The 23,836-nt window shown below is 31.7% G+C and overlaps 1 protein-coding gene across 8 annotated transcripts in view; it reads right to left on the bottom strand.

Moving 5' to 3' along the window:
- The window catches only part of LOC106458244 (epidermal growth factor receptor kinase substrate 8-like protein 1), a 163,791-nt gene that overhangs the window by 37,430 nt on the left and 102,525 nt on the right, over window positions 1-23,836 (bottom strand). For 7 of the 8 annotated variants that reach the window (XM_022384392.1, XM_013917724.2, XM_022384391.1 and 4 more), the window contains 9 exons: window positions 21,894-21,991; window positions 17,559-17,639; window positions 16,499-16,626; window positions 15,715-15,885; window positions 13,473-13,528; window positions 12,854-12,987; window positions 11,218-11,363; window positions 10,249-10,375; window positions 5,230-5,318 (listed from right to left, as the gene is read on the bottom strand). In XM_022384392.1, coding sequence (XP_022240100.1) covers window positions 5,230-5,318; window positions 10,249-10,375; window positions 11,218-11,363; window positions 12,854-12,987; window positions 13,473-13,528; window positions 15,715-15,885; window positions 16,499-16,626; window positions 17,559-17,639; window positions 21,894-21,991 — 1,030 coding nt within the window. The remainder of the gene's footprint in view (window positions 1-5,229; window positions 5,319-10,248; window positions 10,376-11,217; window positions 11,364-12,853; window positions 12,988-13,472; window positions 13,529-15,714; window positions 15,886-16,498; window positions 16,627-17,558; window positions 17,640-21,893; window positions 21,992-23,836) is intronic. The other variant, XM_013917723.2, reaches the window with a different exon arrangement.

Here is a 23,836-nt window from a genome sequence, read left to right as displayed (position 1 = left end):
TTTATTAGTGTACATGTGCAGCCTCATTTCCTCGGACAGATCCATACAGTATTGAAGAGCACTTCTAGCTTCCAGTTACTGCCACACGGAAGTGGATTATCCACATAAATGATATGCAACCTCTCCCTCCAGAGAGACACAGAAGTCGGGTGCAACATCAACCCTTGGAGCCCACCAGACAGAGATGGTGCACATAAATAGAGGACCAATGGCATTTACAACAGCAGAAAACCACCACCCTACTCTCAACTGAATGGAGTTGTATGTTTAGTTATTCACATGAGATCACATTCAGGAGAATACCTCCATGTTCCACCACCCCAGCAACTTGGAACTGGAAAGTGACATGGACACTCCTATGCCACTTGAAGGAAGGGGGGGGGGATAAAATCTGGTGGAGAGTACAGAGGAACTACAACACTAGAGACAGTGCAAATGGGTGACCACAAAAAGCTTGTTTTGAAAAGCAGACCCCCCCCCCTGATTTATTCAATCTAAGGGATGGCAGGGATGAGCAACTATCCTTTTCTTCTTTACCCATGGAAAGTCCATGGGTTAGTATAGAGTCCGGAACAGGCATATTTATGAAGCAAATATATCACAAGGGAAAAACCTAAGAGCATGCCTTATTGGCCATGGAAATATAGTATTTATTTAATGATAGCATCATGGCCATACAGTGCAGATTTTGGATGCATTAAGTATGTCTGGACAGGCAACACTCACTACAAAGCAGGATCCTAACAATAAAAAGGAACATGCCCTTGAAAGGAAGTATATATAAAAAGGATAACCTACCCAGTCACAGTTTACCGAAATTTGAAGGATGGCGACAAGCATAAGACAGTATCCTGATGAGGAAAAAAAACAGCCACCCAATGTAAGGAGTGGGTGATTAACATATGAGTAGTAGTTCACATGTCCAGTGGATGTTGGAGGTGAAACACCAGGGAAAAGGTAAGATGCCTAATCTGACATGATGCCACCTGGAACAGATTTCGGGAAGAAGACAAGTAGGAATAAGCCAATCGAAGCAAAAACCAAACCCAATTGGAAAGTGTTTAAGGAGACAGTTCACAAACAGAGGAATGTTGCCAGGGGACAAAAAGATGGGAACAAGACCCACAGAAGGATGCCGTGTGGGAAATGTAACAAGGAAGAGCACATATGGGACATAGAAGCCTATCTGGATCAGACCAGGAATAAAGGTAGGACATGGATGGAAGCAAAATCTTCGACAATGAAGAACTACCTTCATGAGCTGCAAAATTCTTAGGAAGGAAAATTCAATCTGGATAAAAGAGAATACACGTGGAATGGTACAGAATGCTGGAGGCATCGATGGAAAATATAAATATTTCAGATTAACTATGCCCACAGTCTAATAGGAGTAGGAAGTAAGTCTTAAGGGACAAGGGAAACAAAGAGAAGGAGGACATAGGCTCCAACAGGGGTAAAGTAAGAGAGTGAAGAACCATGTTGACATCCCAATCTGGAAGGAACACTCAATGAAGATGTCTAGGAATACGGAAGGAATGTAACAACATGGGAAGGATAGAGTAGGTAAACACAAGATGGTACCAGGAAAAATGGAAGGTGTGTAATAAGGTTGCTTGATATCCAGTGATGGAGAAGATCAAAGGCCCATGATGAAACAGCCAAGTGAGGAAATCTGTAAAATGAGGAACAGTGGGTCGAGAAGGGGAAAAACCCCAATGCAAAGACCAATGGCAGAAGATGTTTCATTTATGCTGATAAACTGTTATTGAGTAAGAACAAATGGAATGAGCCAAAAAGGAAACAACCTGCCAAAACAATCCAGAACACCTCTCTAATGACCTGATAAATGCCAAACATGAGGATAAAGAGAAGGAAAGGGAGGATGAAATACCAGTAACCAAGATTGACATAGAAGGGATGGAATGAGAGGAAGTGGCAATGAAGGGGTAGTACAGAGTTGAAGTAGTCGAGAAAACTAGTGTTGTGCCAGCCAGTAATGAGCAATCTGAAGAATCTGACACGGAGTGGTATAGATGATAAAAATCACCCTGTGAAAAGAAAGATGGGAGAATAAACATAAAGGTATCGCTCAGCCCAATCCTGGTTGTGCAGAGCCCACTGAAGAGATCACATATGTGCCCAATCTAAGGGGATAACAGCTTCTACAGAAGCCCACATCCCCAAAAGTTATAGAACCTGAAGAACAGTAAGAGAGGGAACAGCAAGTGCATGGCAAACTGAAAGCGTCATCGAATGGAAATGAAGAAGAGAAGGTTGGGCCCAATGAAGGTGGGAGTTGAAAAAAAACGTGGGCAAGATATTGGGTAGGATATAGGAAAGACTTCTCCAGCTTCATAATCCAACCCACTCAAGTAGCTTCTATAAGAAAGAGACAAGTGTAACGTGAAGCCTCTATTTCAGAATGAGCTAACAGAAGCCATTGGTCCAAGCATGTATAAGTTGGGCAAAAGCTTTGGCTCCATTACAAAATACATATGGAGCCAAAGCAAGCCCAAAGGGCAAGGCGTGAAACTGGTACACAACCCTGTGTTGGAAAAACCACAAATAGCATCAGTACCAATGAGAAATAGGAACATGTAGATAGGCATTTGAGATGACTACCTTGGCCATCCACAATCCCAGAAAGAAAACCCACAGTAGTGTGAGAAAAGACTCCATTGTAAAATGTAAAAAATCCTGAAAGTGATTCAGGTGGGTCAGATCAATCACAGGACACCAGTCCCTGGTTAGCTTAGGTACCACAAACAGACTGGAGTAAAAGCCTGGGGAATGATGGCTGACAGGCTCAATAATTCTCTGTGATAGAAGAGACTGGACTATCTCTGACAGATGTTGATTAGTAATACAATCCCGAGGTAATGGAAAGGATATGGGTATAGGAGACAATGGGGGTGGGGAAAGGAATTCGATGAGAAGTCCTTCCGACAAGACCCGAAGAACCTTATGATCAGTAACAAATACCCACCATAGGTGAACAAAATCAATCAAACAAGCCCCCACCAGACCAGAACTCACAAGATAGTCACTGGTACTGGTGGTGAAGAAGAGACCTGTGTCAATAAAAATGATGAATGGTGGACCCCCCTAGATAAAGAAACAAGTAAAAGATGGGAGGGTGTCGGACAAGGAACAGAGGATTGCATGGGCTCAGGTTTAGACAAACAAGCAACCAAGTACAAAAGGGTCGAATGTTGCATCACAGATTCCACATGTGATTTCAAAGTTGCAGGAATAATTCCAAAATGAACCATTGGAGAAATGGAGCAATCCCCAATTCTCAAAGGTGAGTTGATGGTAAACAAACCATCCCTCCCAAGAAGGTCACAACAAAAAAGAAACTACATATGGAGAAAGAGATCTGATTGGGACAATAGTACCAAATTAGAGGTAATGAGGGAGGAGGTATCCCCAAAAATCCCTCAGGAAAATGGTGGAGTGCCTCAGAAAGGAAGTGTATGGTGGACAAGTATCATAGGAAAGTTGGAAGGGTAAGACAAAGGTGGGAAAACTGGGCCTGGTATAAACAGATAGGACTGTCAGGGTCATCCCTTCATACTGGCAGTAGTGATTCTAACTGTTGAGAATCAAGAAAGGGTAATCTTCTTGATGATAAGCCAAGGCAAACTGATCCATGTCTCATGGAGGATGAGGCATGCTAGCACTGGCTCGCAACTGAGAAACAAATTGTTCAGCATGAACCCCGACATCAAGAGAAGAAGGGAAAACAAAATACTGAGAGGAAGGGGTGTCATGTAATAAGGAAGGAACTAGATTATAAGAAGCCAGGGATATAGAAAAAAATCCAGAAGATACCTGAGAAGTCATGTCTAAAAAAGGTTGAATTAGGCCTAGCAGACTCCACAGGAGAGGTACAGGGAGGTGCGGCATAATTGGGAAGAGGAATAAAGGCTGTCAAAATCCTCATTGTCATGAACAGGTTCATCTAGTTCAGCAGTTAATCCAGCACTATCTGGAGAAGGTCGACTTAGATAATGTTCAATCTCCCATTGAATAAAGGCTGAAAATTCCTCAGTCAAATTCCTCCAACCTGAAGTCTGAGTAACTATGGTAAGAGCAGGTAGTATAACCTCTAAAGTGGTAACATTAACTTTGCTATTCATCAAAAATGATGAAATATTGAAAGTTATTCAGAAAAAAAGAATAAGTATGGTAAGTTTGCATAGAAAAACTATAAAGTTGAAAACAATGGTAAAATTTAGAGATGATCTTTCCAATTCGTATGATATTAATAAAGAAATAATCCATGAATAGAACACAATCAAAACACATCTTGACTGTAGCACTGCCAAATGAGAAGTGGTTGTTTGGTAGAAGTAAATAGAGTGAGCTACATGTGTCAGGAGGTTGTGTCACACTCGCATTGGTGGAAGGTTGTCGCATGACAATTTGCATGCGATACACAGTGGAACCATGATAATCGTGGGGTAGTGGAATACATGGCATCAGAATTTTTATCCTATCTTCAAACCAATAAATAATATAAAAGACATGATAGGGAATACTAAAATAGAATTAACAGATAAAACAGGTATTTACAAGACAGAATGTGAATGTGGTGGTACTTATATTGGTCAAACTAAAAAAATAATTAAAATACAGATTGCAAGAATGTAAAGATAATATGTGAAATAATAAAATAGAAACCTCAGCTATATCTGAACATTTGAAAACTAACCAACATATGAAATTATGGGAAAAAACTAATTTTGGCTCAACCTCATAGTATTATAGCATTAAATAATAAAGAAACATTAGAAGTAATGAAGTATAGAAAACAAAAAGAAGTATTAAATAGAGACGAAGAACCAGCATGTCAATATGTTGATATATGGCAAGATATTTTATAATAATTATCAAAAAAACAAAAGTAGACCAAGGAAATATGTAAATAATAGTAAAGCAATGCAAAAAGTATAAAGTATGGCTTGTAAGTGTCTTGTAAGTAACTCCTGAAGATGACGTGGATCACGTCAAAACTAGTACTTGTAGAGTGTTGTTTTAAAGTGGAAGCCAAATGGCTTCAATAAAGTTTTAATTGTGTAAATAGTAAAGTTTTTAATTATCTATTATAATTTTAAATAGTATACAAGCACCAGTAATTCATATTATTTTACAGTGTTAATCTACAATATTAATATGAACAAAGTAAACTTTTACTAGAGTTCACTGTATCAACAAAGTACATACCAACAAGTTGAATGAAAACTTGAACTTTTGCAGAACTTCAATAAATTCTCGTTCAGATGGAGGCTTTGCACGTATACTCAATATCCCATCTAGAATATTAAATACCAGTGTAGATAAACTTAACTTTGTAAATGTTACATAAAATTCAGATGAATTATACATGTAGTTCAATAATTAAAACTCATATCATGACTAAAATTTTTAATCAGTTGTAACTGAAACTTCAAAAGAAATGTAATGATAATGTACTGATATCTTGTCTGAATTTATAGTCTACTACACATACACATAAAAGAAAACTTATATAATTTTGACCATATCAACAAGACAGCTTGTAATATAAAACATATTAAGCTTAAATTATGTAAAAAAATTATGAAATTCTTTATCATAATGAAAAAGTATGAAGCCGCAATATTTTTCATTCTTTTATAATGAATGAGAATGTTTAAGTTTTCAGCTTTTCTTTTTTTCTAGTTCTAGCATTCAGCTAGTCATGGGATGACTGTTTGTTTTGAATTTCATGCAAATCTACACAAGGGCTATTTGTGCTAGCCATCCCTAATTTAGCAGTGACAGACTAGAAGGAAGGAAGGCAGTTAGTCAATGCCACCCACCACCAAATCTTGGGCTACTCTTTACCAACACATAGTGGGACTGACCATCACAATGTCTCCATGGCTGAAAGGTCATGCATGTTCAATGTGACAGGGATTTGAACCCATGACCAACAGATTGTGAATCTAGTGTTTTAATCAGCAGACCATGCTAGGCATTTTGTTACATAATTTTGAATGTGACCTTAATACACTACACAATACTCCTACAAAACCATCCACAAAACATGAAAGATAAGGTGACCCGATTTTCAAACCAAAAAACCAGGCCTGCCCAGCCCTTCTCCCTAATTTCAAATTGGTTATTACAAATTTGAAATAACATATATTTTATTTTATTTACTTTAAATTTATTGAACTGTTCCACAATATTTCCAAATATATTAACATTGGCATTGTTTTTGAAATAGTTCAAACTACCTTTTTGGTGATAGACACATAACAAATGAGCAAAACAATCCAATTATACATCCAAGAAATCTTTAATTATTCATTTTATCCAATTCATATTAAAATAGGCTACTTCTTACCTGGATTTATTTAAGAATCCATAACATTTTCACACATACTACTTTTAGGTTTTAGCATTACTTTGAAACTTTTTAGATATATTTTTGTGAAGAATGAATGGAACTTCAAAGTTCTGATTTTTTTCATTAAATAGCCATGAACTTCAGTAAATGGCTGTGTAAAATGTGGTTTGACCACGAGTACTGCCTGAATTGTTTTCACATTCAAATCTGTACAGACCTGAGAGAGTTTAGCAGCAATAGAGTACTCGCTACTACATTGAGCAAGTCAAGTAGACCTATTACATTCATGATTTGATGTGAGTGACAGTTTGATGTCTTTATCATAAAACTGGGACATTTTGTGCATCTTGGGAACTTATTTTCAGGACACTGGGACAAACTACCAAAAAATGGGACTGCCCTGGCAAAACCAGGACACCTGGTCACCCTAATGAAAGATGATTGTTTGTTTGTTATGGATTTTGTGTAAAGCTACACGAGGGCTATCTGCGCTAGCCGTCCCTAATTTAGCAGTGTAAGACTAGAGGAAAGGCAGCTAGTCATCACCACCCCCCACCAACTCTTGGGCTACACTTTTACCAATGAATAGTGGGATTTACCATCACATTATAATGCCCCACAACTGAAAGTGCGAGCATGTTTGGTGTGATGGGGATTCGAACCCATGACCCGCAGATTGCAAGTCAAGCGCCCTAACCACCTGGCCATGCCGGGCCTAATGAAAGATGAAGCTTTATCGAATCAATAGTATAGAGGTGTGTGTGTGTGTGTAAACAAAATATACACTATGGTTTTATCATTTAGAGAAAAGATTAAAAATCAGTATTCATAATTAACACTAATCAAAATAGCTTTAATGAAATACATAATAATACAAAATTACACAGATATACAAAATAAAAATTATAAATGAGTTTAAGAAAACAAGTTTATTAATCCCTTAGAAACCACACATTATACTAATCCTAGAATTACTAATTGGGGTTAACTCACATAGACATCACAGGCATTTTTAACACATTTTTCTATCACTAATTAGGTATAAAATTCTTTGTGGCCCTGTCATTTGGTTGGTTATAGGATCCCTTAACAACATATAAGCCACACAGAAATATTTACAACAAAATACTATCAATGTTACATTTAATCCCATTATATGATATCATTTATTTTTTCCTTTCTTATACTGAAAATGAGTAATTTTATCCAATTGTTTGGTAATTTCTTTACAATATAAAAGGTGGGACAGGCAAAAAACATAAAATAATTCAATATGATACAATATAAGACTCCAATGATAGTGAAAAGTAAATAAAATGGGTTAAAGGTTAAAAGGTTTCATAAACAAGTTCCACTTTGATGAAAATTCGTGTGTTAGGTTGTGATAATCTATGTAACCACAAACATACTTATTGTTAACATGTAGAAAGTTAGCACTAAATCAAATATTAAGTTAGTAAGTAGCTTAATTGAGTTTAGTATTGCCACACACACAAACTCGCTCACAAAGTCTAGTTTAACCCTCTCACTGCATAATTAATTTTCAGGCTGATTCCCAAAAAAGTGTCAATTATCTACCAAAAAATATAAGTTTGAATTTGACCCTTTTTCAATATTGAAAGAAGCTGTATTTTCTATATATGACAGTAATATTCCTTGAAAACCATACTGTATAGTGAAAAATAATGAATTAAACAAAAAATTGAGGCAAATTAGAAGAAAAGTGTTCTCCAGTAAATGGTATAACTATAGGCAAAACTAAGTCAATAAGAGGCCAAACTCATTACAAAATATAAAAGAAATTAGTTAGATAACAATATCCAAGATATAAAAAAGCTGTCTTTATATAGATTCTAAATGTGTTTCTGCAAAGTTGGAAATTTTGTAATGAGGCATATAAACATCCAGGTTTAGAACGCAAATGGCAGTACGCACGCAGGTTTGGTGACCGTCTCAAGTACAGGGGGATATTCCCCCATGTCACCGTAGAGGGAAACTTTTCTTGGTAGCCATGGGGTAAATCCGAATTTCATAGTCAATGGGTATAAATTTTTATTTGGATATATCTGAACTACACAACAAAAGAGTTAAGTGAGGAAATGGTTTCACTTAATTCTATCTGTACAGAATGGGTCAAAATGTGTATGTCACAACTTTATAAAGAAGTACATTCAAATTATATTAAACAACTTTATTATCAATTTATGTAAATAAACATGGCATAAGGAGAAAGTTAATAAACCAAATTTTAATATTATGTAAGTTTTAATTTCTTAATTTCAAAATGAAATATTTAAATAAATATATGTATAACACAATACTTGTTCGCTCCAAATTGCCCACTTAAACATTCTTTTCACATTTACGTGAGATTTAAGTTTTAATACAAGTTACAAACTTATAATACAAATAATGCTGAGATATAATCTTATAGCCTCCAATTATCTTGATTTACAAAGTCATAAACTGGAAAATCACACCCATATTCCACACCCTTCTGTCACCTAGTGTCTTTTACAAAATGTTAATATCTTTCTCTAACATTTGGTACTGCATTATGTATAACAAGTAGAAAAAGAATATTTTAATTTATTTAATTATGTATAATGCTAGCTCATTCTGACGTCAGCTCTTGAGTTATTCAGTCTACACGCTCAAACTTGCTATTGCAACCATGGTAAAAGAATTATTTTAATGAATTTATAGCTTGGTTTGAAAGCCAGTTAAATTATAATAGTTATAGGACATTGTATTTTTGTGCATATTATTATTTTGTGTTCTGAACTGAAAATGTGAAAGAAATAAAAACCCATTAAAGTACTAATAACAACCATACCAAACATTACAGTTAACTTTTATTGAGACTTTGAGTGTTAAAACAAAGTACAAGATCCACACATAATTACTGAATTTATTGTTTCTTTATGTATATTTTTACTTGTTAAAAAGTAATAGATACATCAAAATTATAAACTTTTAGGTTAGATAAGAAAATACAAGTTAAAAGAAAACTAAATAAAAAACTTCTGAGAGAGATATGTACACAAACTGCACATACATTACATAATTACACAAGTTTAGCAGCTAGACAGAGTTCAAAGAGCAATAAAAAGGAAATTAGGTGTAAAATGTTATGAGCCTAAGGCTATTTAGGATAAATAATTTTAATTTTCTGCAATTATTATAGAAAGAAAGAGTAATTTAGAGTTATTTCTTTTTTTTGGGGGGGGGGGGATAGTTACTAGGTTGGTCAAATAGACTGACCTCCATATAGTGTTTGGGAAGAGAAAATAACAGATAAAGTAACATGTGATATTCATTTAGGATATTCTAGAGATTATGTACATTAAATATGGAAACTGTAAGATGAAAAAAAGTATTTTTATTCTTAATGTGAAAATCACCTTCATTCAGAGTAGTCAGAATCTGAGTCAAACTGATTGAAGTAAATTCAGAGACAAATCTTTAGTAGAACTACTATATTCAAAATTCAGCTTTTTTATGCATAACATGCTTGTAATGTTTACTAAAAGCGTATACCAAATTTTGTAAAGATACATTATGTACATTTGGAATTATAGAATTTACAGTAAATATTATTTCTCTAATATGGGCTTGGTCCAATGGACTGACTTTGTGCATGTTAGGTTAAATGGAATACATATGATATGCATTGTTTTTTTCAATCCCTCAAAAAATACATGTCAATGATGATCATGTTTTTGGCTATGGCTTCAGTGACACCCTTTCATTTCAAGGACATGCATAAAGTAAAGTGATTTGTCTCACTTGGGGAAGATAAAAATATTGACACTATATGCAAATAAGTGTTTGATTATTTAGGTTATCATTCTGTAAGATGTACTCACCACCAAGATCTTTCTTTTTATTTTTTCGGCTTTTCTGTCTTCGTTCCAATTCTTGGTAAGCTGCTGCAGCATGTTGAAGTCGACCAACAAATATTTCAATATCATCAAAACAACAGTTCAACATCATCTGTAACATGGGTAATGCTGAATTAGTTTAAAACATAAATTTTTTCTAAGATTTTTTTCCAAGTTTGATAAAAATTCCACAACAAACCAGTTATAGTTTTTTAGATCCAAACCAAAACATATGTCCAATATTTTACAATACTGCTAGAAATATGAGTAAATATGAGCAAAAAAAATTACCAAACAAAATATCTAAGAGAAAATGAATAAATAAAACATTAAGCTTCAAAATATGTCATCTTTTTCATCTACTCAATAAATATGAATACAAAAAATCAGGGATTATTTATCACATTCACCGACTTAAAATTGAGCCTTATGTTTTTGAACAAACAAACTTTCATGAAACTGTTTTCTTCCTAAAAGTCATGGTAGTTAATGACAGACTTTCTGAAGATTGGTTGCTTATAATTAAAAAGTTACCATTTATCAATTGCTTTTCTTCAAACTCCATCACGTTCAAAATTTTTCGAAACATTTTTTGATCAAAGATATACACACTTTACAAAGTAATGATGAAGTTTAGCTAAAACATAAACTAAACCTCATTAAAAAGATTCTGTTTAAATATTGCACTAGCATAAATCACAAGACAAACTTTAGCTCTTGATTCCAAAAAACATTCAAGTTCTGAATACCATAAAATCTAATCTATATTTGAAGTTTATTCCCTTATATTTTTTAAAGAATAATGTTAATGCACTATTTTATTATTCTGGTAACTTATTATAGGGCTACTTATAAAACAAACTTTTCAATGTCTTTAATGATATTTGACTTTCTAGTCAATCAGTTAATTTTTTTTAATGAAATGTTAATTATTTACAACATTCTTGTTCATACCACTTCCTTTTCATATCGTTCATTCCCCACTGAGGTAGGTTCTTCAGAAATTTCTCGAGGATAATGGGATGGTGATCTCATCTGGTCCTGTCTTTCATTTTTTATCTGAGAGCTACGTGGTACTGCAAGCAACGTAGAAGCAAAATCTAATAGTTATAAATTTACTATATATGAGAGTCTTCATAATAAAGATATACAAAGAACAAATGAAAATCCAAGTGGTTTTGAGAAATTCTCTCTTCAGCCTCAGAAGTAAAGTAGGTGAATGATAGGAATGTTTTGCAAATTTACAGAATTTATAAAACAGTAAATGTTAGTCAAGATATTAGAAAAAAATGCTCAAGTGATGGAAAAGGTAGGTTTTATGATATATGAACAAAGTCAGGAAGTGAGGTTTAAAAATTAATAAGATATAGAAGAAAATAACATGGAAGAAACTAAACAAATAGTGGAAAAAACAAATTGGGAGATTAAAATAAAACATAAAAATAATCATTGTAATAAAATGAAATAAAACAGATAAGCTAAACACAGTGTCAGTAACAGAAATTAATAATTACATGACAGAAATTTCAAAAAATTAATTAAAAACTTAGAAAACAACAGAAGGGCATAAATAGCTAAAAATTATTCAAATTTTACGGACTATGAAATCATGAGATTATTTACTACGACCATCATGTTGAGTGTCAATAACGTGTCAAATTTTTAAGCTAGCTGTAAAATTTTATGTATCACTAAATATATAATTTAAATATATTGAACATAATAATGGTTAAAGATTTTGACAATGTTACAAATATGTTACTGTTAAGTTTTTTATTTAAAAATTTATGCAATGGTTTTGACAAGTGAATTATTCAACATTTTTCAAAGATGCCTAACTAACAGATTTGGTAACTCATGTAATATTTACAGTTTAATAGTTATTGACAAAGACAGTGTGCAAAATTAGTGGTATACAAGAATATTATGTATTAGCTCTATGTGCACAAGTGAGGGTCAAAATGCATAAGCAATGGCCTTTTACTGAGTGTCATTCAACATGGTATTACTTATTTGGTGTCAAGAATTATCAACTATTAATTTAATCTACAATGCTGATTTAGTGACAGTTTGTGGTAGGGGAGAGTAAATACCTGATACATTATCCAGGAATACTGAAAAGACTAGATATGCAAATCAAGAGATTCTAGAGATTATAAAAATACAATATAGAAACTATACAATCAACTATAGCATCTTTATTATTCACGCGAATATTATCTCACACTCAACTTGTATGAGTCATAACTTGAGTCCAAATACATTTGTAACTCATCTGATTTTTTTATGTACAACAGAATTGTACATTTTACTAAAAGCTTGCCCCTTTTAATGTAGATACACTTAGTAATTAGTAAATTCAGAATTATAGTCAATATTGCTTCTCTAATATGGAGTTGGTGCAGTGGACCAAGTCCATGAACATTAGGTTAAAACCATCCCAGAATCTCTGATATTTTACCAAGTTGATAAAAAAAAGATTAACAAACATTTTTATAATTATTATGAAAACTTCTAACTTTCAACACTACATAGATATTATTTTATTTATCTGTATGGAACCCTCAAATAAACAGATGAAATGAATTACCTTGTGGCACTGAAGCAGCAGCTGCAGCTGCTGCATTAAACAAGTTTACATGATCTCTCACTTTTCCATTTAATGGAGGATCAGGAGGAGGATTAGATGGAGGAGGGGGAATGGGTCTTGGTGTACTTCTGTAACTGAAAAAATTAAAAAACAATAAAAAAAAAACTTATATTTTCTACAAATGACATTTCAGGTTAAGAATGCAAGTTTTATACACCAAGTTAACCTGAACTACACAAACAAAAAGAGTAAAATAAATAAATGTGAACAGAAAACTGTTTTAAAAAACAAAGAAAGTTGTCATGAGTGTATTAAAACTTTAAACATAGAAACAAGAATAGCACTTTCTTAATACTTCATAACTTATATAATTCCTTATGAAGTTTGTTACAAATTATTAAATGTTATAAATAAATATATATATCCTCTTTTAATAGAGTAGATGAATATATTCATTTTTTTCTAGTTTTAATTAATTAATAATACTGGTATAGACAGAAGCACAACAAATATAAAATTCAAACCACAAAGTGATGTTTCAAATAAAAAAACTTATACTTTATTTTTATGTAATTTAAACTATTTCTTGTTAAAGTAGGAAATCAGAAAATAAACTTACCCAGGTTTCCACTTTCCATTCATAAAAAGTCTCATCTCTTCTACCACATCTTGAGCCTGAGCAAGATGAAAATCAAAATATCATTAAACAATGTTAATCATCATGTGTACCGCATTACTGAAGACACCTTCTCAGAAAGCAAATTAAAGCTTGTGTATAAAAAGTTGGTTTTCTTGAATTGTTAAAAGAATATTTACTAAATAAGATGTTTAGCCTGTTTCAACATCCACTCAATTTTGTAATAACAACTTTAGTTCGTCGTAACACAGTACTTGTAAAGATGAAAGATCAAGTTGTAACACTGCTGTGTTATGACTTGATCTTTCATCTTTACAACTGCTGTTGTAAAAATGAAAGATCAAGTTCTAACACAGCAGTTGTAAAAATGAAAGATCAAGTCATAACACAGCAGTTGTAAAGATGAAAGATCAAGTTCTAACACAGCAGTTGTAAAGATGAAAGATCAAGTTCTAACACAGCAGTTGTAAAGATGAAAGATCAAGTCATAACACAGCAGCTGTAAAAATTAAAGATCAAGGAAGCCTTTTACCCAATACTGCTACAATTCCAAAAACAGTTTAAAACTGATTTATATATACATGAACCATCTTTCAAATCCATATGCTGGTAGAGGTTAATTTGGATAATTTGCTTTTTCAATTCTCTTGCTTCTAAAGTTCACACCAATTTCCATGATTATGCACAGAAAGAATCATAACAATTTTATTATCTCACTGTAATAATGTGTTCTTGTAATAATGACTCTTATACTATTGATAGAGGATGTGTTTATGTGGTATATAGGAATACCTTTTATCTTCTATCTCCTTATTTTAATGTAGAATTTTTCAAAATTTTCGTTTATTGTAGGTATGTGTAGTTTTCTCATAGCATGTGATGAAGAAAGTTGTTAAGTTGATTTTATTTTAGCTGCCTTCATTCCTTCATCATTCTATTGAGGTCTCACCTGTTCTGCCTATGGCAGATATGATTGTAATGCTGCCAATAGAGAGCTGTGTCCTTCAACAGCAGATCAAATGGTATCTAAAGGTTTGAATGAAAATGACCAGACATGTGGGTAATGTTAGTTCCTCCAGATAACTCTAACATTACAGATTCAACTACATAACATGAGGTTTAGAAAATCTAGAAAACCATTTTGAAATAAGTCTTGAGGGATTAGGACTAGACTGGTCAATTCACAACATAATTAAAGGATCAAACAGCCCATTGTCTAACAAAAGTACACACACACACACTATGTTTGCAATATTATAAAGATTGTTTTCATTGTGCATCACAATTTGTGTCCAGTTCATATAATTCTTAGCACAGACTCAGTTAGTTTTATAAGAACCCAGAATTACTTCATAATTTAACTTACCAAACCTCCAGTTATATAGCATATATATAATTGACCTAAGTAATTTATTGTTTTCAGAAATCAATTGCCCTGAAAATATCACATTTAATAGTTCAATTTTACAACATAGTTATCTTTAGATGGATTATTTCCTTACTTCTGATCCTGAAAAAATGCATCAGACTGTTAGTAAATCTAAATGTACTGTTTATGCATAAGTGATAACATACAACACATTCATTACCATTTTGAAGAAACTTTGTATGCAACACCAAAGAAAGCTACATGTATACAGATCAGAAATAGAAAAATCATCTGCACAAATATAACTATGTTAAACAAACAACTAGATACATCTTATGATCATTAGTGTTGAAGTAATTATAAAACATTATATTACAGATGATGAAGCTTGTAGAAAACAATGATTCATAGGTTACTAATATTTGGATAAATTTTAATGTAGAAAGCTCTTTCCAAATGATCATCTTAAAAAAATTACTAACACCTAAAGATAGACTTACATTCCTTTTAACAAGGATAAACTTAGTTTTATGCCTATAGCATGTTTAATTTTTGCAAAATACAAAATTCCAAATGAATAAATGAATATATAAGATGATATAATATATGATTATGTTTATGCTCAAAACAGATGTGTTTTGTTATTGTATTATTATTTCCACAGTTAAAAGTAAGCCTTAAAATTACAATTAATTTTTTTTATATTAATCTTTTGTCAAAAATTAATACCTCACAATTTTTGGCAAAATCCTCCTATTTTTCTTCATTCAAAAATCATAAAATATGATAGTAAAAACACCTAGCCAAAGGTTCTCATTCCTGAAAAAACTTCTTCACTACAAATGATAAACTTACCGATACCCGAACACACTGAAAGATGTGCATCTCTCCAGAGTTTTTTAACTTGTTTCTGGAATCTTCTCGAACAATGAAAATGAGGACATTATTGTAAATTTCTCTCGAATCATTGCTAATGAAACTTGTTGGATCACTGATCAAGTTCATTGGAAACTTCTCCACCACATCCTAATTAGAGCAAAAATATAAATAATCATTACTAGCTTATCAATACTTCACCATATTGTTTATACTTCAAATAATTTTTAAATTAAAAACACAGCTACAATTTCTTCTACTTATCTGAGAAGTAGTGCTAATCCATTATAAAAAAAAAAAGCCTTTATATTCTACTCAGAAGTACACACTTAACTCCTTCATTGTCACATATATAGATAAATAACAACCCCTAACCATGATATATTTAGATAAATACAGAAACACGTGTGGTGTTGCATATGTATCTTATTCATTAGTTGTCACATCAACAAGAAATATTTTAGTGATAATTGCCTGAAATATTTCACAGATTATTACTCTCTCATAAGGTAAGAAATGTATAGTAATTATTTGAGCATTTATTTAAAAATTTTTTGAATTAATATGATTTTTTAAAAGAATTATCGAGTTACTAATTTCACTGCATGCCTATTTCTCAGAATATTTACTTAATATCATACTTTTTAAGGTTTCAACAAGAACAAGAAGAAATCACACTTGAAAGCAAACTGTCAAATAAGGTTGGAATCTAAACATTTAAAAAAAATTATTTTTTTTAATAGTGCTTAATATATAATCTTACACCATTCTCATAATCTTTAATAACCACCCATCTTCGATCCAATTTCAACTGCATCTTCTGAGTCCAGATTCCAGTAGATTTTTCCATCTGAAGTAGCCTTCGGAGTCCATCTTTAGGTGATTCTAAGCCTGTAAAAAGACAGAAAACAAGCACACAGTTGAACAGTTAATTAAGACATTCATTTGAATTCCTTTGGGATTGACAGATGACTCATATCCTTTATAAAAACATGATGACTTAAAAATTCCATAATTCAACAGAACATTTCTTGAAGTGTCGCTGCTTCTATGTGTAAAACAGGTTATTTACTTCTTGATAACAATAGTTTAATAATTCAAAGCCTCAGTATGCTAAATAATCTGTTAATGCAAAAGCACACAATCTTTAGTCTTAGGTTTTACTTTAATTTTTAGAGTATATGGTATATGAATGCTAAATCGCTAAACTTAAACAGCATTATTCATCTTCTTGTGCAAATCCTGGCCTAGCCAATTAAACCATACAATAGCACCATCTACTGGCTAAACCTGTAGCATATAATTATAACATTCTATAGAACATTACAACATCTTCTAAAACCTGTAATAAAAAAACAACTAACCAAATAGTATTGACTATTATTATGCAAAAATAGGTGAAAAATAACCATAACTGTTGCTACACTATATAATAGAAATAAAATATTATTTTTTTTCTTTCCTAGACATGTGATTTAAAGAAACACTTCTTTTTGTGTAGTAAGATAGGCTTTAACATCATAACAATTACTGTTTTACAAGAACTGCTATGCTATACATGTAAAAGTGGAACCACTTGGAATTGCTATGTCATACTTGTGAAAGAGAATCAGTTGAGACTACTGTTATACTATAGGTGCATAAAGAGAATCAGTTGAAACTACTGTTATACTGAGGTGTGCAAAAAAGAATCAGTTGAGACTACTGTTGTACTAAGGTGTAAGAAAAATCAGTTGAGGCCTACTCTTATACCACATGTCTGTAGGGAGAATTAGTTTAAGGTGCTGTTAAACACATCTTCATTCCTATCACATAAGACTTACCAAATTCTGAACCCACTGAAAAAGTTGCCAAATGTTCCAACAAGTAAAGTGGACCATCTTCAACTTGATCACTCTGCTGGTCTGAAACACAATAATCTAAAGTTTATTATTTTGTTAGCACCACCATTCCTTTTTGACCTATGCCTGTACTATGTTTTCATCTTACACTCTTCAACCTTTTATACACTTTCCTTCTTACAGTCAACCAGATTTTTAAAACATATTTGTACACCATACTTCTCAGACATGTAAAACAAACAACATATCTGTAGACGGTTAATCATCAGATTTCTCCAAGATATACATTTGGCCCATCAAAAATATCCTACTTCCAGTGTACCTCCCTCAACAATCAGAAGCCTGTCCACTAAGTCCAGCTCTGATTCTTCAAATAATCATCTACCCTTTCTTTAAAATCTTAACCTCTGCCACCCTTGAGATATTTACCTCTCTACTGAAGAAATAAAACTGCCTCAGTTGGAGTTGTGTCTGACTTTTTCAAATCTTAAATTTATGAACTCTTTTTCATACTACTCTTGGAATTCAACACCAAAAAGTCTGATGCATCAATCTTAGCAATTCCCTTAATTACTTTTGGATAATTCAATTAGATCATCCCAGACCCTCCCTTTTTTTTAAAGAAACAGAACAGGTTAAGAAATCTGAACCTATCTATTCTAGGAATAATCCAAACAGCCCTTCCCTGAATCTTCTCCAACAACTCAGTGTCCTTCTTTAGCCAAAAAGTAGGGTACCTTATGAACTGTCAATCATAGTTTAATGACAAGGCAACATAGTAATTATAATACACGTAACTTTATCTTTATTTGAAAGCAATGCTTCTACTGTAAATCTTAGTAAGGACAAACAAAACCTGTTACATCAAAATAAGCATAAAAAAAAGACTATCAACACTTTTGTATCACATCATTGATATATCACACGATAGCTCTTATTTTGGGTTTTTTAAGCTCCTCATCCATGAGATGAATTTATTGAGAATTTAAAACATAGCTTGAAAAAATCAGGATACTTAGACAGTCTGCTCAACTACCATGTTCTGTTATTTATAACAATCAGATGTTTTAAACAGATTGTTCAACTACTACATAACACATGTTGAGCAGGTGCTTTAAAAGCTTCGAAAAAGACTGCATGTTATTTAAACTTCCCAAAGTCTGGTTTTAGGTCTGAAGAAAGGCAGTAGTTCAAAACATCAATTAATAAAAACAGATTTTAAAGGCAATATTTAATTTTTTTCCATTCAATCATTATGTTATAACCTACTAACTATGTTCACTTAGCAAAAGTATCAAATAAAGGCATATCCAAAGTTATTTCCTCAGAAATCATCCTCTGTATTATGTTGAAACTTTCCTTCTGAAGAATAAAGATTTACAGTCGGTAAGTTTAAGAAGAGCTGCCTTTAGGTATACTTTTCCATATACATCATATTGTCATTGATACTGATATTTGTTACACCTACATACATAAATAAATGTTATAATAAATATTTTGGAGAAATTGCATAAATAAATATATGATAAGAGTGGTCTAAATATATAGTATTCTCTGATAATAAACTATTATAATCAGCAGATTAATTTGAAAACTTTCTACAGAGCAGAATACATGCAAAAATAAAACAACCCTTACATGTAAACTTTCTATATCTTAAAAAACCAAACAGATAAATATTCTACAGTTCATTACATTGTATTAATGAAATATAAACAAAAATATATTTTGACTGGTAGTAATATTAAAATTTAGATATTTATGTTAAAAAGCACTCAAAAAACATGAAGTAGCAAAACATAAATAAAACATAATTGAAGAAATCTGTTAACTGGAGTGCCTTTTGAAGATAGATCCTCCTAAGTCACCCTGTAGAATGAAAGTCTCCTTTCTCAAGCAACTATTATTATTGGAGTTCTTGAAATGATAATTACCTTATTTACTTTTAACAGTAATTGTGTTCTAATCAAGCATTTCAATTAAGTTATCCAAATTATGAAATAATTAAGTAACTGATGCTTGCATAAAATTAATTTTATTCATAAAATTTACCTTTAAACAGTTATTATGAATAAAAGTACAGATATTACCTAGAGCTTTTTTAATCAACATGAACATGTACAAAAGGTGTCTGCTGCCAAACAGGATACAAAACATTATAAGAAAGTTTATTTTACAGTCAAACAGTAAGCACATGTAGCCTGTACTGCTCTATAATTCATGTTGTTATTTTTCTTTTCCCCTACCCTGTTGTTCCAGTTTTACAAAACTGCCAAAGCATAACATAATGAGTACATACTAGTACCTCTGATGATGGCTGCCTGGGGCAACTAAAACTAGTCGGGTTATTATTTTTTACCTGTTTTATTTCAGTAGTTTTATTTCTGCATTTTAAACTTGTCTTGCATTTCCATTGAATCTGTACGCCATTATTTTTACCACGATACATTTAGTTATGTTTTAATTATTTAAATAAATTTACTAAAACAGTATTTTATGTTTTATAATTGTAAAATAAAGTTTTTTCTTACTTTTAAAATTAATGCGTGCATTCATAAAATAACTAAGAACTAAATCTAATTAGGTTCTAATTAAGTAATGTATATTTGGACAGCTTTCAAATGGTATATGAACTTTAATTCATTATACATGAAAATATAATGAAATATAAATTTCTAAAAAAAACACAATTTTCAATAATGTGAACGGGTAAACATTCACACCTAATAGATAAAAATTAGTATTTAACTGTACAGACTGAAGAAATACTAGCATATGTAATTTCTCATTATTGTGTAACCTCAGAGAAAACATTATAAATCTAATGAAGACCACAGAAATACTAGCTGATTACTCCAAAAAAAGATGCTGCTGAGATAAGTAAAGTAGAAACAACTTGCTCTCTGTTAATAAGAAATAAACCTAAAGTAAACCTAACACTGTATAGTGATATATTGCAAAAAAGCAGCTTTAACATGTATATATTTCAATTTATACATAAAAATATAATACACACTTCACATATGTGCTCTACATTTAGGAGAATAAAATCCTTGGAAGAAAACTGAAGAATTAAAATACTGATAAGACCTGTACAAATACTATAAGACCTGTATAAATACTATAAGACCTTGTAAAACTGTGCATAAAGTTATAGTTAACATAAACCTACACATGCATATATACCTACATACACTGACATACACGTGCAGACGTATGAAAAGAAATGTTAAATTTAAGTCATTGAAAAAGGGAAGAATAAAAATCTTCATTTTTTGTAACAATATTTAAGTGAAGATCAGAGTTTAGAAAACTTGATTCATGACCATTAAGTCACTCTTCAAATACTGATGTCACAACACACTAAACAAAATGAGCTCCAATAGTATTGAATACCTACTGTAAATTTGCTTCTGCTAGATACGAAAGTTTCCAAAAATCATTTTTCGATATAACAAGACAGGCCAGTAAGATAGAATTAAAGTTTCTATTACAAAATAAACATGATTCTAAGAACCACATCTCTTCACGACATCATACAAAATCCAAAATACAACAAAACAGAGGTGAAAGAGAAAAATTATTTCTCCCTTAAAGAAGTACACTGTTGCATTGCTCGGAAATGCAGATAGAAGAATACAAACAGTTGGGAATAATCTCTTTTATAATTCCTAAAACAGTCTGAAGTGGAACCCAAACCAAAGCCAGAAGTAATTTTTGAAATATCTGTCACTAAAAAGTTTTCTAATAATATTTATAGTATCATTTTTTTTAGGTAATTACTTCTTATATGCTACTTATTTTAATCTTCATTTTTATTTTTAGGTATCAAATTTCATACATAAACAGATAAAATGTTGAAGACAAGTAGGTTAAGACCCAAAAGACAAAGAAACAAAAATATTTTGGCAGTTAATAAAAGAACATATGAACCTTCCATGTCATTTACTTATATTAATTAGCCTCAAATACTTAAAACTGCTACATGACTGAGTAGCATTTATATACAAACGTTCATGTACTATGCAAATTTATTTGCAGGTAACAACTCATACCATGTCTAACTGAAGTTTGATTATGGGCTGGAAATTATAATGTGGTGATCCAATTTTTGTATCACCCATGAATTGGATCAAACCTGGGACTTTCCACATCTGAGTCATGTTAACCCCTTGTAAATTAAAGCACTTTTTAACAATTAAACTACCATAATGGTACTTTTAAACACTCCTGATAATGTAAAATGGCTAAAAATGCTAGAATGTTTTATATGAGCACTTGGGACTTAAAAGTAATTTATGTTACAGTAACTTTTACCTGAACCATAACCATTAGCAAATGAAGATCTTGATGCTCTCATGTCTGAATCTTGACGATGTGGTGACATTTCTCGTCTGTCAGGATATGAGCCAAACCTATCAAATAATAGAAATGAAAGAAATCAAAACAGTTAAATATTTGAATTTGATAAAACATTATCTTTATAACAACTATTGCCTATATTAACATGTAAAAATTCTCACTTAATGTTACAATACTTGAAGAAACACAAATCTAAAACCAGTTCAATTACATTCTAACAAAAAGCTATTAAAAATGACACCTCAAACATTTTTTGCAACTCCTAGTAATCTACGGAAAAAGTTGTAAAAGAAGTTTACTAGATGATAAAGTATGTTTTGATGAGGAAAGAGTAATGACACACCATCATATATGTTTATGTTTTGAAGAAATTTAATAAACCTTCCAGTTTCTGCACTTTGTCAAAATTAGCAACAAAAACTTTCATTAGTGGTGAGAAAGAATTTGCTGTCAACTGACTATTTACAAAGTAAGTGTTATAAAAAGGTCTAACTGGAAAATGATTTTCTATATTACGAAATTAACTTTGGAAACATTGCCTAACATATTTGGTTTATATCTCATTTGCATATGCATATCAATTATATCTATAAGAAATAATTTTCTACTTTATACCTATTTCAGTTTAGCTTTGGACAAGGTTTAAGTTACTGAATGGTGGTCTTCAATAACCTACTAGACTGAAGAGGATTGGGGTTTATATATTTAACACAAATTTTTCCTACTGTTTTCCATTAAGGTACTGTGGAATCAAACTCAACTTGCTGAATGGTAAGTAGATACTGTACTAATTAAACTTAACAATTACCTTTCATTTTCATATCTAATTCTTGAAAAATAATTTATTAAGCCACCAATAAATTGGTGCTCTGAATATATATAGCAGTTTCTACAAATTTTGTTACAGATAAAGTTCATGAACTGAAAACAAGATATTGTTACGTCTCCGTTTGTTAATTGATTTTTCCGTAACTTCGTTCCAACGAAACTTAAACGACACAAGTCTTTACTTAATAAAACTGGTTTATTCTTTCCGAATATAACTCTGCGATACACTTAATCTCAATACTCGCGCTAAAACAACACTGTAACGTACGAACGTTAACTTCAACAATACCCTGTGACTGCAGTTCAATTACTCACTGTCCACCTACCCTATATCTAGTAAGAACTTGAACATTCGCCAAAGTACATGATAGTTCTAGAAACGTTGCGTCATAGTAGTCATGTGACTCGCTGACGCAACAATATGGTGACATAAAACTGTAATTGAAAGTACTAATCATCCTCTTTTAAATATACAAATAATACTGCTTTTTATTCACCTTTTTATACATATTACAATGGCTTACATTTCAAGATAATTTCTAAACTTATTTTACCTTAAATATTTCATTATACATGTACATTATTTTGTACATATACACAGCATAATACACTGACAATTGCTTGCATGGTTTTGAAGGATAGCTTGGTGTTTTCTATCAAATGCAGAGTAAAAAAATAAGTAATATTTGTACTAGATACTTTTCTTAGCTCCATTCATAAGTAAAAGAGCTTTGAATATGAAATTTCTTGAAAAATATCAAGTTGAAAAATGTTAACTTAATTTAAAAAATAATTTCAGTTTTACATTTTCACAAAATAAAAAATTCATTGAAACTTTAATTAGACACTAACATATTAATTATTCTTAACCTTGTATCATATTCATTTGTCACATGGTTGCCACTAAAAATGTAAGAAATCCTTTTATAAAACCCACACCTTATATTGTAAGCACATAGCCTTTACATAAATGAATGGAGACTAATAATATTATTAGTTACTTATACCATCACATCTCAGAGCTAGATACGTATAGAATAAAATATCAAACAGACTGCTTGAAACTATTT

The sequence above is a fragment of the Limulus polyphemus genome, unplaced genomic scaffold, assembly GCF_000517525.1.
Source record: "Limulus polyphemus unplaced genomic scaffold, Limulus_polyphemus-2.1.2 Scaffold434, whole genome shotgun sequence".
Lineage (NCBI taxonomy): Eukaryota > Metazoa > Arthropoda > Merostomata > Xiphosura > Limulidae > Limulus > Limulus polyphemus.
The sequence above is the reverse complement of the archived record's forward strand: the minus strand, read 5'-3'. Positions and strand labels throughout refer to the sequence as shown.